Below are 13,971 nucleotides of genomic sequence, written 5' to 3' on the forward strand. Positions count from 1 at the left end.
CATAGTGCCAAACTAGTAGATAGAGACCAGCATTAATACAATAAAATTACTTGCCAGACTTCACAAGCTTTGCAGGCAGGAGGGTGGTCTCAACAGTTTGTTATATTTCCCGCTTAACTTCTGCACCCCTTAGTGCAGCGTTATTTTTAGGCCACAGTCTTAGGGAACAGTGCCCGCTATCTTTGTGAACTTATGGCTTCCATGCCAACAGAGATGCTTCTGTGTGCCAACTGTGGCACGTGTTCCATAGGTTCATGATCGCTGTCCTAGACTGTATGTAGAACTCAAGTAAATGGTGAGGTTTTGCGGAAGATATTTTGTACGCCTCTACTCTTAAAAGGCTGGTAATTGTTCCTGCCCCATCACTGACTTAATATGCTCAAATCCTGCCCTATTCTGATACTGGCTTTGTGTTAAAATACTCTCGGACAGCCATAAAAATTATAAATATCTGCACATAAATAACATAATTTATTTGTTATAGATAAACGCAAGGAGAAGATGAAGGTGCATATCAAGCAAATGATGGACGTTTCAAGGGTATGTGTCTTGTATTTGCAAGTCTGCAGTTTTATACAACATAAGCGCTGTTTTAAACAAATTGTAAAGCAAAGTGTGGTCATTAATTCTACATGCTGTAACCCATCCCATCAAGAAATGAAATTTTTCTTATTCAGTCCAATTCCTTAAATTATTCATGTTCCTTTAGTGGCATTAGCAAAGCATTGAAAACCAAATTTATGCTTACCTGATAAATTTCTTTCCTGGCATGGAGAGTCCACAATTTCATTCCAATTACTAGTGGTGTTTATTTACCAGTAGACCTTACTGTTCCAATCACTTCTGCGTTTTGTACAGCCTTTCAACTTCTGGCTAGCAGGAGGAGGCAAAGAACACCCCAGCAGGGCTGTTAAGTGCCACTCCCATTACCCATGTTACCCAGTCATTCGGCTGAAGGAAAATGGAAATAGAAGTGCTGTCTCATAGGCCAACCCAATAACACTTCTCAACCAGAGAGAGAGGGTAGTAGAAGTGGCCTTCTGTCCCTTACGCTTACCTGAGAAGTTCCCTCTTTTTTTTTGGGAACCAAAATCCTTGAACCTGTTCCGCTACAGGAACTGTCACAATGACTTCCAGGGAAGATAGGTCCTTTCCGCAGTTTAAGAAGGGCTCTCTCTTCACCTAGTTTGCAGATAACCTTGACAGGATAAATCTGCCCCTGGGGGGGCAAGACTTGAATCATATCCTGTATCGCTGGGATACTACTTCCACAGCTCAAGGATCTGGGACATCGCAGAACCAAGCCTGCTGAAAAAAGGAAAGCATGCCCCCTACTTGATCCAAGACTGGATCGGGGATGGCCCTTTCATGCTAATTTAGAATCAGCTGAAGATTTTTTTTGTTTTGCTTCCCCTTATTCCAAGTCTGACTGGACCTCCATGAGGTCCTGTATTGCTCTAGCTTGGAAGAAGAAAAGGAAGACTTTTGTACCTTTAAGTTAGGAAAGGAACGAAAGTTAGAATTCAGGCAACTCTTAGGTCTATTCTTGTCCTGAGGTAGGAAAGATCCCTTTCCACCAGTAATTTTGGAAATTATCTCAGCCAGACCAGGACCAATTAAAGTCTTGCCCTTCAAAGGTAAAGACAGAAGTATAGATTTGGATGTTACATCTGCAGACCGAGATTTTAACCACAGAGCTCTGCGTGCTAGAACTGCAAGGCTAGAATTCTTGGCTCCCAGTCTGACCACTTGCATGCTGGCATCACAGATAAAAGTATTAGCCAGCTTTAGAGCCTTGATCCTATCCTGGATCTCCTCTATAGTAGTTTCTTCGGAAATGAGGTCAGACAAGGCATCACACTTGCAACTGGTTGCCATTATAACCCCTGATGAATGTACATCTTTCTTAAGTAAGCTTCCAGATTCTTATCCATAGGATCCTTGACAGAAGAGCTATCTTCAATAGGGATAGTAGTTCTTTTGGCTAGAGTAGAGATAGATCAGTCTACCTTAGGTACAGTGCGCCAAGAGTCACGTACAGAGTCAGCAACAGGAAACAATTTCTTGAAAACGGGGGACGGGGAAAAAGGTATCCCTGGCTTTCCCATTCCTGAGCTATAATTTCCGACATACGGTCTGGAACAGGGAATTACCTCCACAGATGAAGGTTTGACATCAAACACCCTGTTAAGCTTATTAGATCTCTTAGGAGCCTCAGTGATAGTAGAGTTAGTCCTCCAGAGTAGCCAGGACCTCCTTCAAGAGCAAACGGAGGTGCTCCAGCTTAAATCTAAAATTTACCTCTCCTGGATCTGCAGTACTAGCTCCCACAGTCTCAGAGTCAGAAATTTCACCCTCAGAAAACTGAGAGAGACTGACTAACGCAGATTTAGCAGAGTCGGAAACCTTAGCATGATATGTTCTTAGATTTCCTCTAAGAAAACCGCAGAAGTGATTTGCGCAGTAAGGTCTCCTGGTTAATAAACACCCACTAGTAATTGGAATGAAATCATGAACTCTCCATGCCATTGGAAAGAAGTATTTCTGTATAATTGGCAACACAATGAACGCTATTTTATTTTGTTTTAATTCATTTTTGTACCTTTAAAACAAAGTACTTAAACTAGTGTTGAATTCATGTTTTTTTACAGCATTATTGAATATTTTATTGTATTTATCACTTTTTAAAACAAACAAAAAAACAGAAAAGGCATATTCTGTCACGGTACACCAGACTGCTTTATTTGAAGAGTTTTTTTGATTACGGTGTTTTTCAGCAAATATTTTTATTGGATGCACAACCCCTTTTTCATTCATACATAATTTTGTGCCTTAGGTAAAAACCACATTGTCTATCCTTAAAGAGGAAAAGGAACTTTACCAAAAAAAACTATCCGATGAGATTACTGCACGGCATGAACTAGAAGGTAGGATTGGAAAGGTCTGTAGAAATTACAGAAGCTGTTCTTGAAATTAGGATTAAAGTTATTTATTATTAACAAATGCTATAGACAAAGTACTCAACTTTTATATAGTATGCAGCAATAATAATATGATGCACTATGAAGATGTATTAGACCTCTAAATTATAGCTACTCATATGCCACCCAGGAAAAGAGTATTTCAAGGGACAGTAAAGTAAAAATTAAACTTTCATGATTCAGCTAGCGCATGCAATCTGAAACAACATTCCAATTTACTTTCTCTTGGTATTCTTTGTTGAGTGCTACACCTAGGTGGGCTGGCAGACTGATTTCTAAGCTCTTGAAGGCCACCTCTTATCTCAGTGTATTGTATTAGCTGTTCACAGCTAGACAGTGCTAGTTCACATATGCCTTATATGTAACACTGTGCTCACTCCTGTGGAGTTATGCATGAATCAGCACTAATTGGCTGAAATGCAAGTTTTTGTAAAAATAACTAATATAAGGGGGGGAAGTCTGCAGAGGCTTAGATACAAGGTAATCATAGAGGTAAAACGTGTATCAATATAAGTGTTGATTATGCAAAACTGGGGAATAAGTAATAAAGAGATTATCTTTTTAAATAGACTGTCACTTTCCGACCGCTAGCTTTAAACCTCTCTTCTACTTTTTGTTAGTGATTTTACCTAGTAATACCTGCTGTAGCAGCTAAAAACGGTGATTGATTGTAACAAATAAAGGAGCTTTCTACATGAAGTATCTTATACTTCATGAATGAAAGTCCCCTTTATTTGTTTCACTTTAAAAAGCAGGAATGTAAATCTTAGCAGCCAGCCCATTTTAGGTTCAGCACCATGGATAGCGCTTATTGGTAGCTGACACCAATGAGCAAGCATAACCCAGGTTCTCAACCAAAAATGGGCCGACTCCTATGCATCAACATTCCTGCTTTTTAAATAAAGATAGCAAGAGAACAAAGAAAAAATGATAATAGGAGTAAATTAGAAAGGTTCTTAAAATTGCATGCTCTATCTGAATCGTGAAAGAAAAAATGTGGGTTTAGTGTCCTTTTAAGATGGGGTGATCATTGGGGGGAGGGGAAGAGAGGGATCAGGTGGTGGGAAGTGTCAGGTGGGAGGGTAATCTCTACACTAAAGCTAAAATTAACTTTACAAGCTACCTGAATAACTCCTTCACTGATGTGAATAATAAACATGTGATGTGCAGCTTCAATTAGCGGCTTTCTAATTACCAAAAAGCAATGGCAAAGCCATATGTCTGCTATTTCTGAACAAAGGAGATCCAAGAGAAGCTTTTACAACCATTTGTGCCATGATTGCACAAGCTGTTTGTAAATAATTCCAATGAGAAACCTAAAATTTGTGTTTTTTTTTTTTTTAACACATATGGCGGTGAAATGGTGGCATGAAATATACCAAAATGGGCCTAGATAAATACTTTGGGCTGTCTACTAAAAAAATATAGTTTTGATAGGTAAATATAGGCTCTTTCTTTTTAAAAGGAAGTGATGGCAAAAATTCTAAAAATGCTCTGTTTTTTGGGGGAAGTTTCAGTCTGAAATGCCCAGTCCTTAAGGGGTTATGAATAAAGTGGACAATTTAGAGACATCCAAAATGTTATAAGCCATAAGTAGAATTTTATCAGCCGCGGCTCCTGAGATTTGTCAAGCTTTAATTTTATAAAGTTTGTGTTTGCCACCTTGGCCTTATCATCTGGATCATCTAATATTTAACCATAGTTTTTTTTTTATAACCAAATTATTTTTCTTATTGCTGTTGTATGTAAATATTGTTTCCTCCAAGTTTGTTTATAATTTAATATTGTATTACAACCATTTTCAACAAATCAGTTCTTTTAATTTGTTAGCCATTTTATGTTACAAGTAAACAAACATTATTAAAGCACTGTTTCTTTCCTAAGATATGGTAAGTTCACAACGTCCTCAATTACTAGTGGGAACATTTTTTCCATGAAAAAAGAAAGTAAAAGCTGTTAAAATGTAACTTGAAGCTAACAAAGTTGGCTGCACAACTTAGTTCTGTAATACATTTTGTACAGAGAAAATATTTTTATTCTCTTGTTCCGAAGTAAACTGATTTTTCTTTCTTCTTATTCTGTCTCAGAACAAATAAAAAAGCTGCAACACGACAGTAGCACCTTGCAGATAGACAAGACACAGCTGGAAAAAGAATGCAAAGCCTTAAGCCAGAAAGTGAAGATTCTTAAGGAGATCTACCAGGAAGAGGAAATGGCATTGCAAAAGTAAGTATACAATATATAGAATGTGTGTGTGTGTGTGTGTGTGTATATATATATATATATATGTGTAGGTGTGTACTGTTCCCTGGAAGCAAGGATTGGGGCAATGCTGTGTCTGTGGCTATTAGCAGTTGGAGTTCGGTAAGGTAGTCCTTATTTTAACTCAACAATGTATGCTACCCCTTATATAGAAAACCAGGGTTGGTTACTCTGTTTTTCTTGTATCTTCAGGTCCCTGACCTGACCTGAAGCTGCTGTGATTGCTCCACAGCAGAAGACCCTGGAGGGTAAGTCTTTTCTTATTTACTTCACAAGACAGGAGTTTATTTCTGAGGAAGGACTGCAATGTTATTCAAGGACCTAGTGGGACCTGCTACCCTCTGAAAGGGTTTGTATTTTCTTTATATAACCGCTGTTTAGGGATATTTTGTGGCAGAGAAGCTATCTGGCTTTCTGCCAGGGTCAGGGATTTTGCTGCATCCTTGCCGGGCAACTCTACTGATAGCCCAGGCTGTATCTGTGTGTGGGACCGGGTGTCAGGGCAACAGGCTCAACGTTTTTTGGGTTTTTATTTATTTTACTCTCTTTTATTGCAAGTGAGCTTATTTAGAGACTGTTATGGCGCAGTTAATTGAGCGCCAGTGATTTGTGAACCAGTTATGGCCATTTGTGTTCTGGCCATTATGCCTGTTAGTTGTTTCCCTCCCTCTGCTATCCCCGATCGCAACAGTGTGATTGCTATGCTAGGAAGCTTCCTAAGAAGTGGGTTTGTGTAAAATCGCATATTTTCTCCAACATAGGTGTGTCCGGTCCACGGCGTCATCCTTACTTGTGGGGATATTCTCTTCCCCAACAGGAAATGGCAAAGAGCCCAGCAAAGCTGGTCACATGATCCCTCCTAGGCTCCGCCTACCCCAGTCATTCTCTTTGCCGTTGTACAGGCAACATCTCCACGGAGATGGCTTAGAGTTTTTTAGTGTTTAACTGTAGTTTTTATTATTCAATCAAGAGTTTGTTATTTTGAAATAGTGCTGGTATGTACTATTTACTCAGAAACAGAAAAGAGATGAAGATTTCTGTTTGTATGAGGAAAATGATTTTAGCAACCGTCACTAAAATCCATGGCTGTTCCACACAGGACTGTTGAGAGCAATTAACTTCAGTTGGGGGAACAGTGAGCAGTCTCTTGCTGCTTGAGGTATGACACATTCTAACAAGACGATGTAATGCTGGAAGCTGTCATTTTCCCTATGGGATCCGGTAAGCCATGTTTATTAAGATCGTAAATAAGGGCTTCACAAGGGCTTATTAAGACTGTAGACTTTTTCTGGGCTAAATCGATTCATTATTAACACATATTTAGCCTTGAGGAATCATTTATTCTGGGTATTTTGATATAATAATATCGGCAGGCACTGTTTTAGACACCTTATTCTTTAGGGGCTTTCCCAAATCATAGGCAGAGCCTCATTTTCGCGCCGGTGTTGCGCACTTGTTTTTGAGAGGCATGACATGCAGTCGCATGTGAGAGGAGCTCTGATACTTAGAAAAGACTTTCTGAAGGCGTCATTTGGTATCGTATTCCCCTTTGGGCTTGGTTGGGTCTCAGCAAAGCAGATACCAGGGACTGTAAAGGGGTTAAAGTTAAAAACGGCTCCGGTTCCGTTATTTTAAGGGTTAAAGCTTCCAAATTTGGTGTGCAATACTTTTAAGGCTTTAAGACACTGTGGTGAAAATTTGGTGAATTTTGAACAATTCCTTCATGTTTTTTCGCAATTGCAGTAATAAAGTGTGTTCAGTTTAAAATTTAAAGTGACAGTAACGGTTTTATTTTAAAACGTTCTTTGTACTTTGTTATCAAGTTTATGCCTGTTTAACATGTCTGAACTACCAGATAGACTGTGTTCTGAATGTGGGGAAGCCAGAATTCCCATTCATTTAAATAAATGTGATTTATGTGACAATGACAATGATGCCCAAGATGATTCCTCAAGTGAGGGGAGTAAGCATGGTACTGCATCATTCCCTCCTTCGTCTACACGAGTCTTGCCCACTCAGGAGGCCCCTAGTACATCTAGCGCGCCAATACTCCTTACTATGCAACAATTAACGGCTGTAATGGATAATTCTGTCAAAAACATTTTAGCCAAAATGAACACTTCTCAGCGTAAGCGCGACTGCTCTGTTTTAGATACTGAAGAGCATGACGACGCTGATAATAATGGTTCTGAAGGGCCCCTAACCCAGTCTGATGGGGCCAGGGAGGTTTTGTCTGAGGGAGAAATTACTGATTCAGGGAACATTTCTCAACAAGCTGAACCTGATGTGATTACGTTTAAATTTAAGTTGGAACATCTCCGCATTCTGCTTAAGGAGGTATTATCCACTCTGGATGATTGTGACAAGTTGGTCATCCCAGAGAAACTATGTAAAATGGACAAGTTCCTAGAGGTCCCGGGGCTCCCAGAAGCTTTTCCTATACCCAAGCGGGTGGCGGACATTGTCAATAAAGAATGGGAAAGGCCCGGCATTCCTTTCGTCCCTCCCCCCATATTTAAAAAATTGTTTCCTATGGTCGACCCCAGAAAGGACTTATGGCAGACAGTCCCCAAGGTCGAGGGAGCGGTTTCCACTTTAAACAAACGCACCACTATACCCATAGAGGATAGTTGTGCTTTCAAAGATCCTATGGATAAAAAATTAGAAGGTTTACTTAAAAAGATGTTTGTTCAGCAGGGTTACCTTCTACAACCAATTTCATGCATTGTCCCTGTAGCTACAGCCGCATGTTTCTGGTTCGATGAGCTGATAAAGGCGGTCGATAGTGATTCTCCTCCTTATGAGGAGATTATGGACAGAATCAATGCTCTCAAATTGGCTAATTCTTTCACCCTAGACGCCACTTTGCAATTGGCTAGGTTAGCGGCTAAGAATTCTGGGTTTGCTATTGTGGCGCGCAGAGCGCTTTGGTTGAAATCTTGGTCAGCTGATGCGTCTTCCAAGAACAAGCTACTTAACATTCCTTTCAAGGGGAAAACGCTGTTTGGCCCTGACTTGAAAGAGATTATCTCTGATATCACTGGGGGTAAGGGCCACGCCCTTCCTCAGGATCGGCCTTTCAAGGCAAAAAATAAACCTAATTTTCGTCCCTTTCGTAGAAATGGACCAGCCCAAAGTGCTACGTCCTCTAAGCAAGAGGGTAATACTTCTCAAGCCAAGCCAGCTTGGAGACCAATGCAAGGCTGGAACAAGGGAAAGCAGGCCAAGAAACCTGCCACTGCTACCAAGACAGCATGAAATGTTGGCCCCCGATCCGGGATCGGATCTGGTGGGGGGCAGACTCTCTCTCTTCGCTCAGGCTTGGGCAAGAGATGTTCTGGATCCTTGGGCGCTAGAAATAGTCTCCCAAGGTTATCTTCTGGAATTCAAGGGGCTTCCCCCAAGGGGGAGGTTCCACGGGTCTCAGTTGTCTTCAGACCACATAAAAAGACAGGCATTCTTACATTGTGTAGAAGACCTGTTAAAAATGGGAGTGATTCATCCTGTTCCATTAAGAGAACAAGGGATGGGGTTCTACTCCAATCTGTTCATAGTTCCCAAAAAAGAGGGAACGTTCAGACCAATCTTAGATCTCAAGATCTTAAACAAGTTTCTCAAGGTTCCATCGTTCAAGATGGAAACCATTCGAACTATTCTTCCTTCCATCCAGGAAGGTCAATTCATGACCACAGTGGATTTAAAGGATGCGTATCTACATATTCCTATCCACAAGGAACATCATCGGTTCCTAAGGTTCGCATTCCTGGACAAGCATTACCAGTTCGTGGCGCTTCCTTTCGGATTAGCCACTGCTCCAAGGATTTTCACAAAGGTACTAGGGTCCCTTCTAGCTGTGCTAAGACCAAGGGGCATTGCGGTAGTACCTTACTTGGACGACATTCTGATTCAAGCGTCGTCCCTTCCTCAAGCAAAGGCTCACACGGACATTGTCCTGACCTTTCTCAGATCTCACGGATGGAAAGTGAACGTGGAAAAGAGTTCTCTATCTCCGTCAACAAGGGTTCCCTTCTTGGGAACAATAATAGACTCCTTAGAAATGAGGATTTTTCTGACAGAGGCCAGAAAAACAAAACTTCTAGACTCTTGTCGGATACTTCATTCCGTTCCTCTTCCTTCCATAGCGCAGTGCATGGAAGTGATCGGTTTGATGGTAGCGGCAATGGACATAGTTCCTTTTGCGCGCATTCATCTAAGACCATTACAACTGTGCATGCTCAGTCAGTGGAATGGGGACTATACAGACTTGTCTCCGAAGATACAAGTAAATCAGAGGACCAGAGACTCACTCCGTTGGTGGCTGTCCCTGGACAACCTGTCACAAGGGATGACATTCCGCAGACCGGAGTGGGTCATCGTCACGACCGACGCCAGTCTGATGGGCTGGGGCGCGGTCTGGGGATCCCTGAAAGCTCAGGGTCTTTGGTCTCGGGAAGAATCTCTTCTACCGATAAATATTCTGGAACTGAGAGCGATATTCAATGCTCTCAAGGCTTGGCCTCAGCTAGCAAGGGCCAAGTTCATACGGTTTCAATCAGACAACATGACAACTGTTGCGTACATCAACCATCGGGGGAACAAGGAGTTCCCTAGCGATGGAAGAAGTGACCAAAATCATTCTATGGGCGGAGTCTCACTCCTGCCACCTGTCTGCTATCCACATCCCAGGAGTGGAAAATTGGGAAGCGGATTTTCTGAGTCGTCAGACATTGCATCCGGGGGAGTGGGAACTCCATCCGGAAATCTTTGCCCAAGTCACTCAGCTGTGGGGCATTCCAGACATGGATCTGATGGCCTCTCGTCAGAACTTCAAAGTTCCTTGCTACGGGTCCAGATCCAGGGATCCCAAGGCGGCTCTAGTGGATGCACTAGTAGCACCTTGGACCTTCAAACTAGCTTATGTGTTCCCGCCGTTTCCTCTCATCCCCAGGCTGGTAGCCAGGATCAATCAGGAGAGGGCGTCGGTGATCTTGATAGCTCCTGCGTGGCCACGCAGGACTTGGTATGCAGATCTGGTGAATATGTCATCAGCTCCACCTTGGAAGCTACCTTTGAGACGAGACCTTCTTGTTCAGGGTCCGTTCGAACATCCGAATCTGGTTTCACTCCAGCTGACTGCTTGGAGATTGAACGCTTGATCTTATCGAAGCGAGGGTTCTCAGACTCTGTTATCGATACTCTTGTTCAGGCCAGAAAGCCTGTAACTAGAAAGATTTACCACAAAATTTGGAAAAAATATATCTGTTGGTGTGAATCTAAAGGATTCCCTTGGGACAAGGTTAAGATTCCTAAGATTCTATCCTTCCTTCAAGAAGGATTGGAAAAAGGATTATCTGCTAGTTCCCTGAAGGGACAGATTTCTGCCTTGTCTGTGTTACTTCACAAAAAGCTGGCAGCTGTGCCAGATGTTCAAGCCTTTGTTCAGGCTCTGGTTAGAATCAAGCCTGTTTACAAACCTTTGACTCCTCCTTGGAGTCTCAACTTAGTTCTTTCAGTTCTTCAGGGGGTTCCGTTTGAACCCTTACATTCCGTTGATATTAAGTTATTATCTTGGAAAGTTTTGTTTTTAGTTGCAATTTCTTCTGCTAGAAGAGTTTCAGAATTATCTGCTCTGCAGTGTTCTCCTCCTTATCTGGTGTTCCATGCAGATAAGGTGGTTTTACGTACTAAACCTGGTTTTCTTCCAAAAGTTGTTTCTAACAAAAACATTAACCAGGAGATTATCGTACCTTCTCTGTGTCCGAAACCAGTTTCAAAGAAGGAACGTTTGTTGCACAATTTGGATGTTGTTCGCGCTCTAAAATTCTATTTAGATGCTACAAAGGATTTTAGACAAACATCTTCCTTGTTTGTTGTTTATTCCGGTAAAAGGAGAGGTCAAAAAGCAACTTCTACCTCTCTCTCTTTTTGGATTAAAGGCATCATCAGATTGGCTTACGAGACTGCCGGACGGCAGCCTCCCGAAAGAATCACGGCTCATTCCACTAGGGCTGTGGCTTCCACATGGGCCTTCAAGAACGAGGCTTCTGTTGATCAGATATGTAGGGCAGCGACTTGGTCTTCACTGCACACTTTTACCAAATTTTACAAGTTTGATACTTTTGCTTCTTCTGAGGCTATTTTTGGGAGAAAGGTTTTGCAAGCCGTGGTGCCTTCCATTTAGGTGACCTGATTTGCTCCCTCCCTTCATCCGTGTCCTAAAGCTTTGGTATTGGTTCCCACAAGTAAGGATGACGCCGTGGACCGGACACACCTATGTTGGAGAAAACAGAATTTATGTTTACCTGATAAATTACTTTCTCCAACGGTGTGTCCGGTCCACGGCCCGCCCTGGTTTTTTTAATCAGGTCTGATAATTTATTTTCTTTAACTACAGTCACCACGGTACCATATGGTTTCTCCTATGCAAATATTCCTCCTTAACGTCGGTCGAATGACTGGGGTAGGCGGAGCCTAGGAGGGATCATGTGACCAGCTTTGCTGGGCTCTTTGCCATTTCCTGTTGGGGAAGAGAATATCCCCACAAGTAAGGATGACGCCGTGGACCGGACACACCGTTGGAGAAAGTAATTTATCAGGTAAACATAAATTCTGTTTTTTCACTTGGTGGAAAGTAAATATGAAAATCGGCAACTAGAGAACCGCCGTTGTTGGAGGATGTTATAGCGCTGATATGAGAGTCATATTGTGGACAGCCGGCTTGTCAGCCTGATATGTGTACTGCTCCTATCGGCTTTTATATCTGATGTAGGTGCATTATACTCATGACCAACATGGTGCAGTTAAATTAAGTGCGTTGAAAGAGGCCGTTTCGTGGGCGTTGCCTCTTTCAATGCCAATGTTCAGCATGAGCTCTCTATCTTTCAGATCCCCTGTTAGTGGTGATCACATTGCACACCCTTATTTTATCTCTCTGTCCTTTATCCTCTTTGAGTATTGATGTGGGCTTGGTGTTTGGAGACTCCTAATGTTTTCTAGGAGGAGTGCCTAGGATAGAGGGCACTATTTCAACTCTATCCAAACCTTGAGGATAATTCCTCTTTCTAGGATCTTATGGATAAGAATCTGGACTCTTAAGAAAAATGTTTCAACAATAGTAGGCTGTTGTAGCTTAGTCTTTATCTGGCCTACCTAGCAAGTGACAAATTGCAAGTTTGAAACTCGGCTGAGACTGATTGCTGTTTCAGGGTTTTCAAAGGCAGCGACTGTTACTGGTGCAGCCTCTTATTGGTACGACACCTCCGACCTAATTTCGGAAGAGACTATCATAGAGGAGATACAAGATAGGAGCAAGGCTCTAAAGCTGGCTAATATTTTTATCTGTGATGCCAGCATGCACGTAGTTGGGCTGGAAGCCAAATTATCTATATTTGCCGTTGAGCTCTGTGGCTAAATCTTGGTCTGCAAATGTAACATTCAAGTCCAATCTCTGGCTTTACCTTTTAGGGTAAGACGTTATTTGTCCTGGTCTGGCTGAAATCATTTTTGCAGTTTCAGGACAAGAAAGGTAGACCTAAGGGTCGCCTTTGACTCAGGGCGGTCAGTTCATGACTATCATAGACCTGAAGGACGTGTATCTTCATGTTCCCATTCACAGGGAACATCGCCAATTCCTGCGGTTTGCATTTCTAGACAAACACTTCCAGTTTGTTACCCTTCCCTTTTGGCCTTGCTACGGCTCCTCAAATCGTTACAAAAATTCTAGGGGCCCTTTTGGCGGTGGTCAGATCTCAGGGAATAGTGGTGGTGCCATACCTGGACGACATCTTGGTTCAGGCACCATCTGTTCAGTTAGCAAGATCTCATACAGATATGTTGTTGTCTATTCTACATTCCCATGGGTGGAAAGTGAATCTGGAGTAGAGTTCCTTGGTGCCAGACACCAGGGTGTGTTTCTTAGGAACGATTATAAATCCTCTGTCCATGAAGATGATGGATGTCAGAAAATCCAAACTTCAAGCTTCTTGCCTTTCACTTCAGTCCTCTACCGTCTATCAGTGGCTTAGTGTATTGAAGTAATTGGTCTGATGGTTGCTTCCATGGACATCATTCCTTAGCTCGGTTCCATCTAAGATCACTACAGTTATGCATGCTCAGACAATGGAACAGAGACCACTCGAACCTCTCGCAGAGGATAGCTCTGAGACTCTCTCTCGTGATGGTTTTCTCAGGACCATCTGTCTCGGGGTACATGCTTCCTGAGACCATCCTGGGTGTTTGTAACCACGGACGCCAGCCTTTCAGGCTGAGGAGCAGTTTAGGGTTCTGTAAAGGCTCAGGGTCTTTGGACTCTAAGAGTCTTCTATTCCCATAGACATCCTAGAGTCGAGAGCAATTTTCATCGGACAACATCACCTCGGTAGCATACTTTAACCACCAGGGAGGAACTTGGAGTTCATTAGCTATAAAGGAAGTGACTCACATTCTCCAGTGGGCTGAGTCTCACGATTATCTACTCTCTGCCATCCGCATCCCAGGGGTGGGCAACTGGGAAGCAGATTTTCTGAGCAGGCAGACCTTTCCAAGGAGTGGGCTTTCCACCCAGAGGTTTTCACAATGATAATTCTCAAGTGGGGGGTATCAGAGTTGACACAATGTCATTGCGGCTAAATGCCAAGCTTCCAAAGTACAGTTCTAGATCAATAGATCCACTAGCCGCTCTGGTGGTGCCTTGGAACTTCAGTCTTGCGTACCTGTTCCCTCCGTTTAC

General features: G+C 42.4%; 1 protein-coding gene across 3 annotated transcripts in view; it reads left to right on the forward strand.

The window, feature by feature from the left end:
* MIA3 (MIA SH3 domain ER export factor 3) overlaps window positions 1-13,971 on the forward strand; it is a 220,057-nt gene that overhangs the window by 150,277 nt on the left and 55,809 nt on the right. For all 3 annotated transcript variants that reach the window (XM_053712522.1, XM_053712523.1, XM_053712521.1), the window contains exons 17-19: window positions 485-540; window positions 2,837-2,927; window positions 5,069-5,207. In XM_053712522.1, the coding sequence (XP_053568497.1) occupies window positions 485-540; window positions 2,837-2,927; window positions 5,069-5,207 (286 nt within the window). The remainder of the gene's footprint in view (window positions 1-484; window positions 541-2,836; window positions 2,928-5,068; window positions 5,208-13,971) is intronic.

This window comes from Bombina bombina, chromosome 4 (genome assembly GCF_027579735.1).
Source record: "Bombina bombina isolate aBomBom1 chromosome 4, aBomBom1.pri, whole genome shotgun sequence".
NCBI lineage: Eukaryota > Metazoa > Chordata > Amphibia > Anura > Bombinatoridae > Bombina > Bombina bombina.